This window comes from Patella vulgata, chromosome 2 (genome assembly GCF_932274485.2).
Source record: "Patella vulgata chromosome 2, xgPatVulg1.2, whole genome shotgun sequence".
Taxonomy (NCBI): Eukaryota; Metazoa; Mollusca; class Gastropoda; family Patellidae; genus Patella; species Patella vulgata.
In genome coordinates, this window is record NC_065880.2 from 69,200,630 (window position 1) to 69,221,647 (window position 21,018).

Here is a 21,018-nt window from a genome sequence, read left to right on the forward strand (position 1 = left end):
TGAATGCGTGTAAAACACAGATTCTGGAATACAGTATCGCGGTTAAATGATCACGGATGTATGTGCTAACCATTAATTGAATTATGACTGGGATGTTTACGAGACAAATTAATGATTTGGATTAACGTTGTAAGTTGGTACGTCACACTGTTTAATCTGTATTTAGATAGTGTGTACAATATAAATCGTCCGGATTTAAACGTCATTAATAACTAACGTCTGTAAAAGCCTAATACAAATAATAGACACTTTAATGCCAGATTGTTTTCTGGTTTAATATTATTTGCTGAAGTCATTGAGTCGAAGTAAAACATATATTCGTCGTCTATGAGTGGCAATGGGAATAATACAGACAGCTATACGATTTATATAAGAAAAACCCTATAGAAATGTGTTTCATAAAATTGGCGTGGGATTAGTATATAAAATAGATGACCTATACTGGTTACAAGAGCTTAAACAAACTATAAATACATTGACAATGGCGTCGCCGTTAATTATCTTGTTTATCAATGCTGGTATCCTTGGAGTTTTAGCGTCAGTTTTTGTTGTGCTGGCCATTTCCGTAAATTCCTGGCAGAAATACGAATATAAGGAAGATAAATTAGCAGAAATAAACAGGACGGAAAATCATCTCTTCATGAAAAATATTTCAGCTGACAATTTCTTTTTACAAGTGGAGGATTCATCGACTTCCGGTCTTAACACAAGTAAATACTATTATCTGTATATTGAGTTTACTGGACTGTGGAGAATATGTAATACATTAACAAGTAAGTTTCTTAAATACAGTGACATATCTTAAAGGGTGGGGGGGGGCGAGGGAAATGGAGTTTAGCGTCCACTCGTCACAGGCTAGGTCATTTAAGGACTAACATAGTGTAGTGCTATGGTTGCGATGAGTCGCTTGTCAGATGTGGAAAGCCCATAAGTTAAAAACTCCCCACATCCAACGTGTGACCCATACTCTCTTCCGCTACATATTTTGATAGCCTTGTGATCGTCTAGTATTGTAATTCTCTTCTTTGGATTCATTTTACACGTTGTGTATTTTCTTCTTACTGTCTCAGTAGATGAGACGTTTGTCTTACCAGGAATAACAATGCATCAGTTCGGTTCTACATTTTATATCAGCTAGATACACATGGTTACAATACAAAATTTACAATACAACACATACAATTAACTTGTCTTTCTCTCTTACCCCAAACTCGCAGAGGAGTTTACCGGCGGCTACATCATATCGCTCCTACAAATCAATGGGGCTACTCATCCCAGCTGGTGTCTCTTGAACCTCGGCGGTTTCTCCTGAATTTAGCAGCTGTCTCTCACTAAGAAATCTTCATGATGTCTAAAATGTATAGGACCTAAATCAGTCTTATAATATTGACAGCATCCTTGAGGCAGCTCTGTCAATTATTTAAATACAAAAATAATTCGCAATTAATTACGATGATTGATTACTAAGTCAAATGATGCAATATGAATTTTCCAACACAAGTGATAAACATGTTTTGGTTTTATAAATACTTTTATGTGTCAATCACTCAATCATTTTAATTTGAGTACGTGATATATGACTTCTCTACAATGTTTGAATCTAATAATTACTAAAAGGTATAATATGGTCTTAAAGACCATATAACTACAGTGGCGGGAACGGGAGGACCCGGAGAAAACCCACGAGGCTGCACAAGCGACCTTACTCCTTGTCACGTACAAGCGAGGAATCGAAACAAAACCACGCCACTTGACTCAATGACAGACCTTGTGATCTAGCACCCATCCCCCCATATATCTTAAAAGAGGAATTGCTGTCCTAGCTCATTTTATATTTTTTATTCATTAACTTGTTCTTGTGGTTCTTCTTTTGTTTATTCGCTGTCACGTAAAATTGTTTTAATCATTCCCAACCCGTTTAGTCTTTAATTAACACACATGCAATAATCCTATGCGTCTTGCTGTAATACACTGTAACAAGATAATACAGACCACATGTTGTAGGCACGGCTTATAACAATCTTACTTCGACTTTATTAGTGTTTTCAGAGAACGCAGAAAAGTTAGTATTAATTATAAACAGTTATACGCATAGCGCCACAATCTACCTCTTAATTTTTAATCGTGTTCTTTTTCGTACTTTAAACATACATTATGCAAGAGCTAAATCTGCCTATTTAGGCTTCAGATGTAATAGAAATTATTAATTAGACCTTTATTTACACAAGCTGAAAATCAACTCTGTAGACCCACGGATGGCTTCGATGTAGTTTGGATTTAAACAGTCATCCATTTAAAATTAAATCAATAAATGGCGGACAAAGCTAACGTTTACCGTTAGTCGCTGATGTCACTACCGGAAACTGGTGGTGAAAGGCCTGCCAAGCGAGGCTACCATAGCCATTGAGCATGCTACATGATAATCGAGAATATGTGGGTGGAGTTATCGTCTGTCAATCAAACGATCGCCAATTCTCGTAGACGGTGCAGACAAAATTGATGCCCATTTCCAGTTCAAATTTCCAACAGTGACAATTCCGTTCAGAACAAAGTAATTTGTCGAAAATTTTCAACATTTTTTTATCATCTATTTTTGAATTATTATATAGCAAGAATGGCCAACTCTTTATAAAACTCTTAACTAATGTATCTTTAATTAATACTAGATAATAATTCAAGCGATCGCTTAGATATCTACTTAATTCATCAAATCTTGTCCCTTTTTACGCGAGAAACTGTGAAAATGTAAGCTTATAGTCTGAATGCATTATAGTCTGAATATCATTACTTACAAATTGCAACAGATGATCATTACTTACAAATTGCAACAGATGATCTTCAAAATCCAACAAATTAAATTTTAAAAATCGAGAAAACTCGAACATTATGAAGTTATATAAATCTGGGTTTGGTATTCGCTCTGTATAATTAATAATCCCATATGCGGTAATAGGATATGTATTCTACATAATAATTGGACTGAATATATTCTTGCCTTTCAAGTAATTCGCATTTGAAATATATCGAATTTTTAATCATTGTAAAGCTGTTTGACCCATACTCATTTATAACATCCACAACATAAACTGGCGAAATGGCTAGAGAATGCTGCGGCGTGTCAATATATCAATAACATTCACTGTCATCAACTACGGGAACTAATTAATTAGCAGTCGTCTGACACAACGATACGTTTCAGATGTTGTTATTGGCTTATTACAAAATACAGATGATGATGCCATTATTATATCGTCCGGACACTAGGCTACAATATCAAGCAAGTAGAGACATTTTTAATGAAGAAATTTCTATTGGACAGAGTCGGATTAAGTCTTTGTAGACACCTGTTCAGAATCTATGACATTTTTAGCGACAGGGCGCCCCTGGAATACAGTAGGCCTACGCTGTTTCTTTTTGTCGTAGTGTGGTTACTGCAAACCGTTTTAAATAGATCATTTAGAATATCTTGATTAAGCATTCGCAGATGAAATAGTTTAATCTTAAACTCTAGAGGCCCCACATCTCTTGGAGGTCATTGGCAGCTCTGGTGACATATCAGATTCGACTACCAGGCTATACTTGGAATCTCTCGTGTGCTACAAGAAATCTTTCGAAAGATCGCTTGGTAATAAATTCCTCTACTAAAACATATAAATAAAATATCATACCATTGATCCTCTCAGATAAACAAATTAAAAGTCAATAAAAAGAAGATAGCAAATCGCTGTATTAGTATCGCAGCCACGATTGCTCGGTGAATATGACTCTCTAACCAGGAGTTGCTGGGTTCGATTCCGGTGCTGGCAAAGCCGGTTTCTCCTTGTCAGTGGCGCAGGGCTGGTTCCTGGCAAGGAAATGGCGTTTACTCATTAAGCCATCGTATTATCCAAAGATATGTTCCCGGAAGTGACGGGACATCACTTATTTTGGTAATCTTTGATATGCTCTGAAGCTTAAATATTAAAGTTATCTCGACGACCAAACACTGGGCCTGACCAAAAAGGTCGAAATAAAGATGAGAACACTACAAACACCATTTTTAGACAGTTCTATCAGCTTTTATCTCCGTGGCTGCGATCTAGGTGTTGGCCGAGACAGTTGCTCGTGATGTTTTAGTGAGGTCCCCCTTGTCTGCAATGCAAGACAGAGGGCCTGGCAAGGAAGTGGTTCGGAAGGGACGAAACACAGAGGTTCAGTGTATACGTTTGCGTGTAGACTGGTCGGGCAAAGTTTCCCTCATAGCAAACTGCGTGGCGCGTATACCTTCGTGATTAGCCTGGTTGGTATAGAAAACTATCAAATTATAGTCTATTTTCATTCCATTTCTTTTTCATTTCCATTCCATTTTCTATAATTTCTAAGAGTGTTATTTGGGCTACTCGGTACAGTCGGAGCTAGCACAGAATTCCAATTTCGCAAATGATAATGTATCGATGGACTTCATCACTAGAACATGACAACGTGTTTTAGATTATTAAAAATATGAGATTGATATAAGTTCTATTCTACAATAAATTAATGAAATAAATTGTCTCTCTTGTAAATCATTGGGTTTTTATTTTTATTTTGAGTGAAGCCTGTTTCATTACAGATCCAGGACTGCACAGCGAAGTGGATGCTGGCCCATGGATCCCTTCACTTGATTTGATATTTGTTGTTTATTGCTGCAATGTCTGTGTAGTTTCTCTTGTCCGCGGGTTTATCTTATTGGTGTGGTTCTACTGCACTTAATATTTGAAAACATACAGGTCAGGAACTTCAGGAAAAATAATTACAAAACGCTTGTTCACTGTCTTGCTTACAATGTGAAGTACAATGCTATACGACAGCCTTTTTTTTAAAAAAAATCAACAACTACAGGATACCTGTGTCTGAACTTCAAGAAATGCCAACAATCATTGAGACAAAGACGACCAGAAAACATCTCTTTAAGAGCAAACCAATGCGAATACCGTCATGTAAATTTTTTATAATCAAGTGTCATTGAGTCTAGTAAGATCATAGTGGATTGATAATGCGGCACTATACTGATAAGAAATATATCTTTATGTCACGCGAAGAAGGGGTGAATTTATTGATATGTCATTTCAACCTTAAATCAATACTTGAACTACCCTCACGTACTGCTTTCACAAAACACGCGTGTCATCAACAACACAAAAATAGAAATACCTGATAAACACACGTGACACCAACAAATCCAAGCTCGACATACTACAAAAACACACGGGGTGACACCCAAGCCAAAACTATCAATACCAGATGAACACTCTTGATACCAATAAGTCGTGGACGCCCAACCAATCTCGGTCGGCATTATGCATTATGTGCGTCCCGACAATCATATATTGTCATTATAAGGCGCCCTACCAATCATGTCATGATGGGCGCCCCTCCGGGGTAAGACACCCTACAGATCACGCCGTTTTGGGCATCCCATCAATCAAGTTGTAGTGTTAATCGTGTTATTCATTAAAAAGCGCCCAACCAATGTCACTCGGCTTTATGGGGCGCCCATACTGATATGGGCACGTTCGTCGTTGGCTTCGTATTGCGTCGGATAGAAAGGGCAACCCCTTGCCCCCCCCCCCCCGCCCGCTAGCTACGGTCCTGAGTTCAATTCCTTTCTCCAGGATATACTGTAAGTGTAATGAATATTGTCGATTTTAATTAGGATAATACAAATAAAGAATATTGTTACTTTCAAATTTCAGATGAAGAAAGGGATATTATCCCAAGAAGTAGTTTGATCTCCAATCGTGAATGTTTTACGTTTGTGACAGATTTTGATGAAAGCAACGGGGGCTATTCAAGTGAAGCGAAACAGATAGCCAGTAAGTAGACGCAATTACAACAAGAATTTGTTAGCTATATGAACTCTTAAAATTAAGAAAATTACCCTAGTGCTTTTACTCTTGGCCCAAATATCAATACCGGTAACAATATTCTCGAATTCGGTAACTTCGATGGGAGTCGTCATTTTGAATGTCACATGGTACTGGCGCTCTTCAGCAACCGTTTAGCTAAATAATAACCAAACATGTTTGTTTCGAGTTTATTATTTAGCTAAACAGTCGTTTCAATATACTCCGTCGAATTCCAATTGTAAAATTTCATTGGATGGACCTCGTGTTTTTTACCTATATTAAAAGTGTACATAACTCCACCCATTTAGTTGATATCGAGATTCCTCAAATTCATTCTACATGTAAAATTGTAATAATTTTCCACCGCGAAATTAAATCTAGCTTTTCTTGTCAAATATATGCGGTATTTTGATTTAAGAAATGTTGAACGTTTTTCGATTTCGGAAATGTTGAAAGAAAATAGCTCAGTTTTGAAGATATAATTGTGTGGGCAATATGACCTCTACAGACAATCGGAAAATTCAGATCATAGAATCTGTTATGCATGATATATTGCTGCACGAGGTAATAATTCAGAAATGGTTTCGTATATCACGAATCCCTCCTGTTTATTTTAACCGTATTTACCAAGTCAATGTATCCAGTCTATCAAAAACAAACCTTTTTTTTAGAATAGATGTATCTTTACTTTAAATATCCAGTCAGATGTAGACTGTTTTCATTAAATCCCACTAGAGATGTGTTTTTTTAAATATTAATCCGTACTTCCGAAGTCGGATAATTTGAACTTTGAGATATGAAATTACTATATATTAACTAAAATAAATGTCAGAAAAACAGATTAAATGACAATAACATTACAGTTGGGCAGCAAGGAAAGATGTTTAAAGGAATGCGCTGCATATATATATATATATATATATATATATATATGGACATAACCAAATCATTTGTCTAAGTCCCGAAAAGACGTAGCCTGGTTACATTGACCATAAACGATTATTTGAATCCTACCCATTCAGGTGAATATGTATTGTTTAATGGTCGAGAGCGAGACATTAAGTAATATATTGTAACAACACGAGGGCCGTGAGGCCCGAATGTTTTTACAATATATTACGCAATGTCTTAAGCTCGAGACCATTAAACAACTTAAAATACAGACACTTGCATGTGCTTTGCAATGAAATACGTCACTCGAGTTCAATATTTTACCAAGTTACGCTTGGCACATTGCCCGTACGATTATTTGAAATAATGGTACTCAAACATCAAAGGGTGACGTCACATCTGTATTTTAATTACTCTTAATGTATGTATTTATTAGCATAGACAGAGTTAATATGCGTGAATCAGTATAGACATAACGTTGAGACATACAAAGTATCCAAAAGATATTTGAATGGCCGGAGCCACGGTGGGTAAGTGAGTAGGAAGCTGACTCGCTAGTCTGGACGTCGCAGGTTCGTTCCCGGTGTTGGCCGAGAAAGTTCATCGGGATTTTCTGGCGTTGTTTTCCCTTGTCAGTGGTACAGGACGGAGGGCCTTACAAGAAAGTTGTCTAGTCATGGGACAAAAAACCGGGATTCTGTGTACACGTTGGAGTGCACGTAAAAGATCCCTTGGCAGTTGAAATTCGATATAAGAGTAGGCCGTAGCGCCGCTGTCCGGGCAAAATTTTCCCCATAGCACATTGCATGGCGTATGCCCAGTCGAAGTAGATCAGTGTGACGTTAAACCCCATTTCATTTCATTTCATTTCTTTGAATGACCGAGTTGTCGAATGACAGTCACTCACGCCTTGTTAGTTCAGTTTGCACCTGGAGTACTGACGTGTTTCCTTTTTTACCAAGGCGCACATTACAAATGGCGCTCAATAGCATAGAGTGCCCTACCATACCGACTGGTTTGAAATTGTTCACCGTGTCTTAATTATTGCATACTAGGAACCCCTATTTTCATATGGATAACAACACCACCCTTCATTGGAATGGGTCAATAATTTGTGTTTGTATAATGCCTAAGGCCGTGGATCATGTAAGAGCTTTATGCCCTTTAAATCCAACACATTAATATCTCTCCCGGAGATTAATATCTTCAAGTTTTATTACTCATGCTTCCGTAACTTTATTTCCTGTACGTCCATATCTGATTCCTATTAATATAACCACAAATGACACGTGTAGAGAAAGGACGCCATTAATTAGCCACAGAGACCTTCAGGATTTATTAATAAAATACACTGTAAGAGCTAAATCAATATTGTTATTGAGAGTACGTTGATAACTGTTGATCAAAATATATAACCATAACCTTGTGTATGCGTGTGATACTTGTAATAATAGTGTACTAGGAATTGGAACATTGTCTTCATTTCAGAGATGTTAAGCATCCATCCGTTTGCCACCCCATCTTTAAATAGTCCACAGCGCATTCCCGTTTGTAAATCAGTACTTATAAAGCCCGTTTCAAAACGATTCTACACACTTTAACTGTTAAATGACGTGAGTTGACAATAAATATGAAATACTTACAACATATTTTAATTCGTTCTAAAATAGTTCTCATAAATATTGTATATCTGTGTCTGTGAGGTTTATATAGACTATATTTATAGATTGCCGTCTGTTAAATACAAAACTCCGATTACCCAATGATTAATATACTAATTAGATCTTTTTAAGAGGTCGTTCAGTTTTGGTTCAGTAAATTGAGAAACGCATGACTTTCTAAATCGATATATTACAAAATGTTGTTTCACGGGGCATAGTGATTTCTGATAGTTTAAAGGAGACAAGTCTTTAACTCAATATCATCAGCAGTTTTTGACATTGCAAACACGACTTATTGGTCAATTTAAATAAACATTGATGTTGCTATCTCACCGTGAAAAGAATGGCTTCTGATATCCAATATTTAAGACATAATGAAAATTTTAATATTGGCACACGAATCGCGTGTCAGAATGCTTTTAAGTGCCATTTGTAACGAAGCTACTCGATGAACACGGCTAAGAATACTACCGGTGTAGACTGGAATCACCAGACTGCCATTCAATTTGCCTTTTCGCATATTTCGCCGAACATAACAGATTAGAAATTACAGTAAAAACAGAAACAATTGAATATAAATCAGTTTATAAACATTCATATTACGTTATTATATGGGTTGCGACTCATTTGTGTCCATTTCCAGGTGCAAAAAAAAAGAGACTTAGCTCCTTTAAAACGAAATGTATTATTGAGTTAGTGCGTCGGAGATTGCCGAAATAGTCGAAATGGGAGTGAACCCCGTATTGTAGTTGGTATGACTTCAATCGTAAACTCAGCAAGCAATTGTCATGGGGGGTGGGTTATATTATTAATCAGAATGTCAGGGTCGGATTTATCAATGAGCGTAGTAGGCCATTGACCTAGGTATTGTAGTTGGTATGACTTCAATCGTAAACTCAGCAAGCAATTGTCATGGGGATGGGTTATATTATTAATGAGAATGTCAGGGTCGGATTTATCAATGAGCGTAGTAGGCCATTGACCTAGGTCCCACCAAATTTAATTTGTCACGGAAAGTACCAGCGTATAATCGTGCTTCATGTGCACAGAGGGTATTCCATAAGACCTCTATAAGTTTTGGGACCAACTGATGAGTTTGGCCTAGGGCCCGCAAGTATGTAAATCCGCCAACTATTTACTTGGCCAAGTTGTGGGCAGTTATGTCCTATTTTTCACACTTCCTGACCAATTGTTCAAAGTGCCAACCCCGATAACAGAGACGTAAACTCAAACAGCTGAACTGAGACGAAATAATAATAACTAATGCAAGGGCCGGTTTTATAACACGAAAACGTTTTTTTTTCTGACGTTTTAATTTCAGAATTCCAAACAAGTTTCTATGATAAAAGCATAGATTAAAAACTAATTTATAATTCATGTTATGCATGGGAACTGTTTTAAATTGGAAATATTTCCCTTAATTTCTAGTTTCTTGCTAAACGCGTGGATTACAAACGAAGATGGTCCATAAACAAATTAAACCAGCTTTACGCCATGCCTTTAAGTAAGTACATTAAAAATTTAGGCTTGAAAGTATACATTGAAAACTGAAAAAACAAACAAACTTAGGCTTTAAAGTATACATTAAAAACTGAAAAAACCCATTTCAAACTAAATTGATCAGATCAATGGAAAGTTTACTGAATTGGTTTAAAACCTAAACCAGGCGATAGATCAGAACTAAGGAATATCAAGTATCTAAAAGCAATGATCACCGATCTGATCAGACATGTAATCTATTTCTAAAAACCGATAAAACTAAAGTGTTATTTAAATATTCCTGGATGCAATATCAGAACTTCAAAACAAACATCGAAGTCGGTATTGGGATGCTTTTTTATCTAGGAATATCGATTATATGGCATCAAATTGTGTAAACCAGATAACAGTATAAATTATATATACCAAATTATTTATAATGGCCCGATATTAAATGTCAAAGATGTATTAGGTTTCATTAGGAAGGTAATAATGCTGAATAACCATATTTCTGTATCAGGTCTCATTACGCGTGTAATAAAGTTCATTGATTATACATCTTCATCAATTTTCATTCTACAGATCGCAAACTACCAGCTATTGTATATCTATCTGTAAGTGCAGGAGGACCGCACCACTCAACAACTAACAAGTCAGACAACCACAAAAAAAATTGAAACAAACCAATTATTATCTAAATTGCATTCTTCCGGCTATTTAAATTTTGCTTAATTTTTCCAAATAAAAACAAATTAAACTAATTTCTTTTTTTTTAAAAAGTTCGTAGCTTCAAATTTGTAAGCGTTGAAATTCACAGACAAAATCATGGAGATCCCGAAGAACTAAAAATCAAATTTGTTTGGCTTTATTTTAATCATTCCGGACCAAGTATTCATGATTTAATACTAATAATTAGCTATACATTTTAAATTGCCATTAAATTAATCGATGTTCTGCTCATTCTAAACACAAAGTAATTAAACTGGTATTTAAATCATGTTAAAGGGCAACTGCTGTCGCAACATAACTGCCCAATGACTTCCGTAAGTGAGTCGGCGCTTCAGACAAGTTTATGTTTGGCTTGATTACTTGCTAATTCAAAGCGAACCAATTTACATTACAAGTCATGCATATTTGAAACTACATGTACTTTCTATTTAATTATTCAAAGAACCTTACGTTTACGATATTCAACAAGGAATCACTTATTCGATGCATATTCTTGTGGCCGGCTTCCGGAATTCGGGTTGGCTTGTCTAGGATTAAAAGCGGTTCGTCACATTACAGCTTATTCGGATTGAATTCAAATTGAAACGCACCACACTCTATGCGTATAACTAGCAGAAGTGAAGGTCATTCATATACAAGATGGACGCGCCCTTCATTCGTATGCTAATATTCAATTTTCTGAGGCGGGCAAGGCTACATCTTGCATCTTCCACATCTTGCCATTCAGCGTCGGGCACGATTTCGTCTGCACCAGACAGCGGCATTACGGAATTAGACTTTATTCTGAATTCAATTCAGATTAAACCCCCAGTGTGAACGCACCTTTAGCGTATTCCAGAAGTTAAATTGATTATTAATAATTTCTGTAGTACGACTTACAACTTGAACCAAGTAAATAAACTAATTATAATTAAAATATTGACTTAGCTAGATAATTTAAATCGCTAATGATATTTGCCGATAAAAAACATATGTATTTTTCGCGATAATGAAAGCGTTGTTATTTTTCATCCAAATTAATAAAAATATCTTTCTTTATGATTTGGGACAACTATTTAATGAAAGAACCTGATAATAGAAGAGACGAATTATATTATCGTGTTTGCCTTTTATTATCTGCCAGATAACACAGGCGTATTTAATATCATTAACGGTTCGATGAACAAGTTTCATGTTCTGTTATTGACTAAATGTATAAACAAGGCGGTTCCAAGGTTTGGTGTCAGAGGTTTCTTCCTAGAGTGGTATTATGTTTATGGCTGGGTGTGGCATTTAGCGCTATAGAAATGGCTTGAAGACCACAATATATTGCGAAAGTTTTATCTCTAATAAGAATAGCAGTTCAACAATGGTTCATTACCGTTCAGTATTTCATCTATCTATGCGTATGCTGCTTGAGAGTAACAAGACGCTGGTAGTGGAGAAACCTGATGAGCCTAGTTTAAAACCGGTTGAATCCAAGCCGAGAGACTATATCTAGCTTTAGTATTTTAGTTTTGTGCCCTTGATTAAATTTAACCAATTACGGTACATATTAAGCCTTAAGGAGGTTAATATTTTAGCGAAAATATAAATGACGCATCCAGCCTTTAAATACAATAAATATGTGGTCATGCTAAAAATAACCAAATCATTTAATAATTGACATTGCAGGATAACCGCCCCATTAACCACCAGAAACTAGAATAATGACAGTAGTCTATCAACAAAATCATTTCCAATTAGATGAGATAGTTCATATGCGAACCCACAAAAATGGCACAATGATAAGCTTCTTCAGCCAAGCAATCTTTTATACTTCAAAACCATATTTTCAAACAATAACAAACACATCACTTTTCATCAATGGTTTAATAATAGTTTAACGGGTTTCCGAATGTTGTTAGTTCAAACCATGCGGACATTTCAATTTAAAATGCCAAACCGCGGGTGAACGACTGGACAGACAATTTAATTGGATAATAAAAATAAACAACTGCACGTGGGTTGGGATAGCCTAGAGGCCTAGAGTGTCGCGCTTTGAGCTCAAGATAGCCCGCCACCTCTGGCTACCGGTCTTGGTTTCGATCACTGCGTATGTGGCGCCTTCTCAACCTCATTGGCGACTTGTATGATATCACACTCGGTAGAAGTGGACGTTAAAAACCACGAACAACGAGACGACTTCAGTGAGTGTGTCTAATCTTTCGTTGCCCAGGCACACACCACTGCTTGGTCATGGCGATACAGCATACGTCCCAAATTGAAAGGCATGACTCTAGTACAAACGATGATATAACCTTAGCTTTCAAATTATTCCATCAATGTGTAGTGCAGTTGAACGTTTAATTTAGATATTTTCGTTGATAAGTTTCAGTTATTGACAATCGTGTTTGTGAAGTATAGTTCCTATTTTAGTTTGTGTTAACACTGGGCGACAATATTAACATAAGTGATTAATGGAAATAAAATGTTGTTTTAAATGAATATCGATTCGGCTGTAGATATTTAACTAGTGTCATGCTGCAGATTTTATGTCACATTTTAAATTAGTAGGTGATGGATTGAAAGGCTAAGTACCAATCTCAGGAGATTGAAAGAGTATCCGCTCCAAATTGAACTATTTCCTGGTAACCCTTAAATATTCTCAAAACCTTGTCATGTGCGACGAATGAAGGTTGGGGGGTTATTAGTTACATTATATCAATGGAGTCATTAAGCCCTAGAGTACCAGTGTTGATTATGCACCCGTCAGACCGAGTTGGCGTCCTTAATGCGCTGCTGCGACTGTACGGCGGCCAGAAAATGCACAAGGTCGCCTGGAAAAGAGAACACAACGCGAGAAAATGTCCCCCAAAATTAAAAATTTGAAAATAGTCGCTTTCTCACAGCCTTCCAAGAATGATCGCAGAACCTTGGCGTTTGTTTGGCAACCATGAAGACCACAGCACGATTTCTGGCGTTTTCACCATGTTTTTACCACGCTTATGGCGATCTTGGCGCGATCTGACACCATTTTCCGTCGCCGTAGCAGCACAATAAGGACACTACCCAGGGGGTATTACGACATCACTATTACAAAGATAGGATTTGGCTATAGTATTTGGGATTGTATAGCCGTTGATGTAAGGAGTCGCACGGCCGAGAAAATAACAACATTATATGCAAGAGAGAAATAGTTCGTCGTCATTGCATGTTTCATTTGGAAAGCTTTAAATGTTGGCTTTGAATAAAAGGAGAAATGTTACTCAATGGTATGGAATGTGGTTTAGCGCCCAGTGAACAACATGCGTCGTCCACCCGCTATTCGTTTGCAACTGTCTGAGGTTCTTTCAAGAGCCCACACGAGGTGGACGTCGTGGACCGACCGCCTTCTAACATTTTCTTTATGTGCCACACCTGACAAGCAAAGAATGATCTTGAAAACTCTCGAATATCCCACTCATCCGCGTCGTGATACAAAAATAAAATACCCAACGTGGGCAGATCTATTAGTCAACTAACAATGTTTGACGTCACGATAGCTCAATATAGTAAATTATCTAACGGACAATTAAAGTAACCAATTGTATAATAGGTTACCAATGGTGACGGACATATTTTGATAGCAATAATTGTTTAATCCATTGACGACTTCATGTCGTGATGTGAACAAATGGCGGATCAAAAGGTAGGGAACCAAGAAGAGTCCCAGCTCCTTCTTGATGAATAAAGACCACTAATTGATCGTGAAAGGCCCTCAGAAACTTCTGCCACGGTCGTGTATAAATATCTCAAGCTCTGTGAAATAGGCCTACAATCTGCGAGTCTCATGTGGGCTTGGTCATAAGTATATAACATAGTGATCTGTATCGTGGTTGTTAGCAATATAAGTATAGGGCTATAACCTTACATGATCATGACCATGACCAACGCCATATTTGTAAATCTAAAGCTTATTAAATAATCAGTAGAGAAGAAAGATTATAAAGGAAAAGTTGCGCTGACAATCAGGGAGTGGGCGATTTAGGGGGTAAACCCCTTCATTAAGATGTACCTTTTATGTTCCCGTGAATCAGATGCTGTTAACTAACCTAAAGTTCCAGGGTTCGATTCCTGTGCTGGCCGAGAACGTTCCCAGGGATTTTCCAGCATGGTTCCCCTGTCGCGATGAAGAGTATGGGGAAATGCCGCTATCCGGGCCCAGTTTCCCTTGTAGCACAATACTGACTCTAGGGCACATTTTGATAATGGCTTGGGTTCATCAATAAAAGGAAAAAAGTTAAATTTAACGGAAACATTATTACAAAAAATTCAGAACCAATTTATTTCGACAATACTGTAATTACTATAGGATGACAGTAGCTAGATTACAACTTTTTTACTTTATTTTTGTGTGGTCTGGATTTCTGGCTAGCCCTAAGGTACGTGCCTCATTTGCCTAATGGTTAATCCGGCACTGCTTTGTCAGGTTGATTGGACGTTAAACCCACATTTCATTTCCCGTTGATAGCCTATAAAGGGTATTATGATTTACAAGCTAACGATTGTCTACGATATCACCTTAGGTGGAAATGGACGTAAAAAAAACTCTAGGAACGAACGAACAAGCTAACGATCTCACTAATTCCAAACTAATAGCCGTTCCTGGATAACCATGTATACTTTGGCGAAGTTACAGTAAGTTGGAAATTGATCGCCACGATTATCAAGTCACTTATATTATTAAATTGATCTGTTTGTGGCAGATTATGGTCCTGAGTAAAAATCATTCGTTCGTGAAGGATATCAACATTTTATCACCCAATAATACATTCTACAGTAGATATCAGAAAATATCAACACAAGTCGATAAAGTAAAAAAAAAACGAGATTCTCTTTACAACAAACGTTTAGGTGCACTTTTTCAAATTGATAATAAAAACATCATTAAAACTATTTCATTTTTAAGAAAAAGTAAAATATATCACAATCCTCCTTAGATAAATTGTATGAATGCGTTATTAAACATACTTTAGAATAATTATGTATGCGAAGTTTGGGATTCCTGTACAAATTTCAATATTTATAAATTAGAATTATTTCAACTTAAAGCAGCAAAAATTGTCACAGGAGACCAGCCTCATATTTTGAAACTGGGTGACCAAAATTATCAGATCGCAGAAAAATCAGCAGAATTTGTTTATTTTGAAAAATTATAAATATTGACTTTCCCTCATACCTTTGTCCTTTCTTTCAATAATATAAGATAATCTAAGAAACTAAGATAATATACCAATTCATTTTTGTAGACTAAGTTATAAAAACAACCTGGTTTATCTAAAACCATTTCTGAATATAAACTATCAGCTGATAAAAGGAATGCCAATTCATTTTTCAAGAAATATTGTAGAAACACTGACAATTCTTTATAACAGATTCTGTCATCCATCAAGTAGCCTTAATCATGATCTATTTCAGTTAAATGTTATTGACATTCCCCTAATGTCCTATGTTAATTATCTTAATAATGTTCCCTTTGACGAATTATTAAATATCTTACTAAATTGGATCCCTGTTTTACCCAGCGTTTTCAACAAGAAAATATTTCTTGCGGCTGAACGTAATATTTTCAGCACAAAATCTTTTAACAGTAAATTATCACCTTGTTTTTATTGATTGATACACATTCACACAATAGCACACTGATATTTATCATTGTTTAGACAGTTAATAACAGTGAATAATATATATTAGATGCGGAGCAACGGTGGTTCAGTGATTTAGGGCGTTGACTCGCTAACCTGGAGGTCCCGTGTTCGATCCCTGCGTTGGCCGAGAAAGTTCATCAGGATTTACCGGCGTGGTTCCCCTTTGTCAGGGGTATAAGACGGAGGGCCTCGCATGTGACAACAGAATAATAGTATTTAGAATAGGACGAAAAACCAAGTTCCGTGTACACATTGGCGCCCACGTATAAGCACCCTTCACAGTTGGAATCCAAAAAAACTTCCCTCATAGCACACTGCATGGCGTATGCCTGTCTTTATTTGTCTTGTCGTAGCAGAACAGTAGGACATTAAACACCATTTCATTTCATTTCTTTGAATGGCTGAGTTGTCGAATAACAGTCGCTCGCGCCTTGTTAGTTCAGTCTAAGATATGTTCATTAAATGAGTTGAAATTCGAAATAAGAGTAGGCCGTAGCGCCGCTATCCAGACAAAGTTTCACCCATAGCTACTACACTGCATGGCATACGCCAATCTTCAGTAAAGTAGTACGTTAAAGCTTTTTTTTCCCTTTTCATTCCATGTACTTACTGGTCAATTTCAGGACTACAGAATTCTGCAGCGTCATGTTATATCGTGGTTATTATAGATCTTATATCAGCTGCTATTGTTGGACTGATTGGTATTACACAAAAACAGGTAGCAAGCTGTATGGTCACAGGAGTCTTATACTGTATGGCAGGTATGTTAATTAATAGTACGAGTCTTGTAAGACAGTTACGTGTTAATTAGACATTCAGGTCTTATTTTGTATGGCGGGCACGTTAATTAAACACTTGATGGTCCGTATAATGCATGGCAGGTGCGTTGATTAAACAAGGGGTCCTTACAATATATGGCAGGCACGTTTATGGTTGGTACGTTAAGTGAACAGGGATGTATGGCAGAGGTGTTTATTAAACAGAATGGTATTATACTGTATGGTCGGTATGTTTATTAAACACATCGGTCTTATACTGTATGGTTGGTACGTTTATCAAACACAATGGTCTTATACTGTATGACATGTACTTGTTATTTCCTTTTATCCCCCCCCCCCCATGCATGTTATGAAACGATCAACCTGTTGTGACGTCATCAGAGAGTGATATCTGATATCGACCCTAGGGACGATATCAGATATCACTCTCTGATGACGTCACAACAGGTTTACGGACTCGGCAAAGAAAAAGGACACACATTCTTTCTTTTAACATTTTATTCACTTATTGTACAATGTTGTACAAACTTTGCCAGGCCCATGTTACTTAGTTTCTTAATCTGACCATCAGGAACGTGTCTGAAACTCAAATTCTGGATTGTGTAGTACATGTATATCCACATCAGTTGTATTCGTAATCCATAAATACGGAATTCAGTGCTTAATTAATATTCATTATTTTATTTTTTGCTTACTTCCAAGACGAATCTAGACATCCAAAAAATAAGATCTTATATACTCATATCTTTCGCTCATTATCGTGTTTATTATTCCGCCACACTGACTTGTTACCTGTTAAAAAAGTTCACACCCCACTGATTTTTGGGCAGGTATTGTTGGCACATTCACTGACGACTTGTCACTCGAAATTGAAAAGCGTGTATCACAATCGGAAAAAATCTGAGTACATTAAATCCTTGTTAAACATTTTCTGCATAAATTCTGCACTCTGACTAGCTTTAAATAATTCTTTGTCAGAATCTACGTTTTCTTTTTCATCCATATTTTCTACAAACGGACTTGCGCGCATCAGTTCGTCGTCCAAATCGTTTGACAACATTGCACAAAATGAATGCCAGTTTATGAACACGTGGTTACTAAAATGTAATACACGTGTAACTTACGACTTGTTTTCTTAATTTTGTCACATCATTCGGAGGGTCGATATGGGCTTAAGATAGATTTAACATTGATGTCGGTGTGTAAGACAAATATTACCCTAACACCCTCGGTTAGGGTAATATTTATCTCTTGTACAGGTACATTGCACATACTTTTTTTTATACCGACGTATATCAGAGGGGTGAGCATATCTCGAAGAGATGGCCCAAGAAATCCCTCTCTAACCATTGCTGTACTGACAGCAAAAACTTTAGTTTTTGACGGAGTGTGTCTATTTCTATCGTCCAATCAAATCCCTCCTGGGTAGGCCTACAGTAGAATCTGTATTCAGCAGCTACAACAGGGAATTTTCATGACTGATCGTTTACCGGCAGTGACTAGCTAAGAAAATCACAGCGTTTGCTAGTATTGATATCAAGTAAAATTTTATGCTTGGATTCATCGGGAGCAAACATCCATACTCGCATCTGTAAATTTGGCCGTCGCTCGAACTCGCTATTGGAACGAAATTTTTTTGACTCAAATCTCCGATATAAATTATGGAAACGTGTTTGCTTGTGCCAACATTAATTACTTCCTACCTTTGTTATGCATTTGATATTATCCATTTTTATGAAGAAAATTCATGAATTATTTTTATTTGATCAAACTTGTCAAAACAAACTTTAAAGGTGGAAGTCATATGTCTATCCAGTTTGTAGAAATACAATACGTAGCATGACAGTCCGTCTCTTTGATTTAGGGTCTGTCCGAAAACTTCAAACATTTGGTGAAATGTATTAAACAATGTGAAAATATTGTCTGCCATGTGGTCAACAATTGATAAAAAGATTCCACATGTGACAATAATGTTGCGTTGTAGCTATTTTGGAGAATAGCCCCGTTTGTCACACAATTAACTTTTCTGCAATGCACTGGTTAATTGAGCATAATACATTTCTCTTGTTATGACGTAGTGCAGCCACTATTGTCATTGTATTAGCATATTTTGGTTAATTCCGATTGGGTAATTTGGAACAGACATTTACGATGAGTCCGGCAGTGTTGGAGTGGGATTGGGTCTAATCAAACGAAATATTGCGAGAAGTATGGGTGGGGGAGGGGGTGTAATATGGTGATAGGTTGATGAAATAGGTAATGTCTTTCTTTTTTCAGCTACTGTTGTTAATATTGTTCTTTTATATTTTTCAGCTTTATTTGGTGTATTTGGTCTATCTATGTTTCATACCAAGGATTATTATGAAAAATTCAACTGTTATAGTTTGACTGAAATCCCTACGGCTGTTTGTCCAGCACGAGTTGTTACAATAGACTGGGCTATACCAGTAGCATGGTGTGGAGTCTTATTCTGTGTCTTAGCCTGTACGCTCTGGTTAATAGTTGCACGGGCATTACGTGTTATTAAAGCTAAAACGATGCTTTAGAAGTGGTAAGTGTGTGAATTATTTACTGAAGCGGAAATGAAACGTCACAAGTGCTTTTATTTACAACATTTGAAAAGACGAAATACGCTAAGTGTAAGGCTATACTATCACATGTGATTTTATTAGCAACATTTAAAAGACGAAATGCCCTCAGTGAAAGCTCATTCCATGTATTGAATTAAATTGGTAAAACGTTCAATGACATTAGACGACTCTTTACAATTCGGGCCACTTAAACATGTTTCAACGCATGACGGGAGGAGAATATGAAATCGACAACGTCAATAACTCAAGTGTGCAACAAGATAAGAACAATTCTACGTTGTTTATTGTCATTATGTCACAGGGTACAAATACAATAACTGGTGAAACTAATCTATGTATTGAACAAGTTTCATAAAAAAAATCAAAAGGGAAGAAAACTCATGTCCGGTACACATGTGTTGTTGATGAGGAATAATTGATTCATCATTTGCAAAAATATTCCAAAACACGTGACTTCTGGTTTAGTCCTAAGAATAACTTAAATGACGAACTAAAGATATTCATCACATAGTTAAAATACATAGAGTGAACATTTCTATCTATATCTAGGCATTCCCTTCAAAGCACCATTTTCCCAGTATCTTCCCAGTTTTCTTTCAGAATAATATACTTTGGTGTCAGTGCTCTAGGAATATAATCCCCAACAATTTTCTAGAGTGATATACTCTGTTGTCAGTGCTCTAGGAATGTACTTCCATACAATTGTCTAGAGTGATACACACTGTTGTCAGTATTCTAGGAATATTATAGTTACGTGCAGTTATCTAGCGAAAACAAACTCTATGTGCTCCAGTGACATAATCTCGCACAATTATATCGTATATACCAAAGTTGGTTTGTCTTGTAAAGTATCTTGAAATGCAGATTTGATATTTAGATATGCGGACAGTTTGCTAAATATGTTCGTCAAATGGAAAAGACAAACATGATTTTAAACACGAAATAAAACCCCTACCATATTATATTATACGATGGTCAATTATCGCTGGAAGTAATGTTTTAGGAAACATTTTTCTTACATAAGTCTTCATGGTGAGGATGTATGCCAGGTGAAATGAAAAGGCCCACCATGGGCAAGTTGTCGAAACAATTAGAATACCAAATTCGCCTTAAGTGTTTCTATCTGAATCCAAATATTTATAGGCGAGTGTAATTATAAAATAGTGCTGTAATGAAAATGAATTAATTATTCTCTTAACACACAGTGCCATTGATAATATTAATTTCAAAATCAATTGATATCTTGTTTTCGTCCACGGATAAGCTGTGATACATAGGTTTAAAAATGTATATTTGATAAATTTAGCACTTTACATTAATGTTGCATAAGTTGCGTATTGGTGTATCATCTATAGAAATAGTGAAGTTGTTAT

The 21,018-nt window shown here is 36.5% G+C and overlaps 1 protein-coding gene across 1 annotated transcript; it reads left to right on the forward strand.

Moving 5' to 3' along the window:
- Nucleotides 1-300: 300 nt before the first annotated feature.
- LOC126812572 (uncharacterized) lies at nucleotides 301-20,388 on the forward strand. Its single transcript, XM_056099193.1, has 4 exons — nucleotides 301-710; nucleotides 5,715-5,834; nucleotides 16,899-17,036; nucleotides 19,368-20,388. The coding sequence occupies exons 1-4, from the start codon at nucleotides 482-484 to the stop codon at nucleotides 19,598-19,600; spliced, it is 720 nt and encodes a 239-aa protein (XP_055955168.1). The 5' UTR covers nucleotides 301-481; the 3' UTR covers nucleotides 19,601-20,388.
- The last annotated feature ends 630 nt before the right edge of the window (nucleotides 20,389-21,018 follow it).

Coding starts and splice junctions, on each gene's coding strand:
- LOC126812572 (XM_056099193.1), top strand. CDS start 482: ATGGCGTCGCCGTTAATTATCTTGTTTATCAATGCTGGTATCCTTGGA. Junction 5,835..16,898: donor TGAAGCGAAACAGATAGCCA/GTAAGTAGACGC, acceptor GGTCAATTTCAG/GACTACAGAATTCTGCAGCG. Junction 17,037..19,367: donor AGTCTTATACTGTATGGCAG/GTATGTTAATTA, acceptor TATATTTTTCAG/CTTTATTTGGTGTATTTGGT.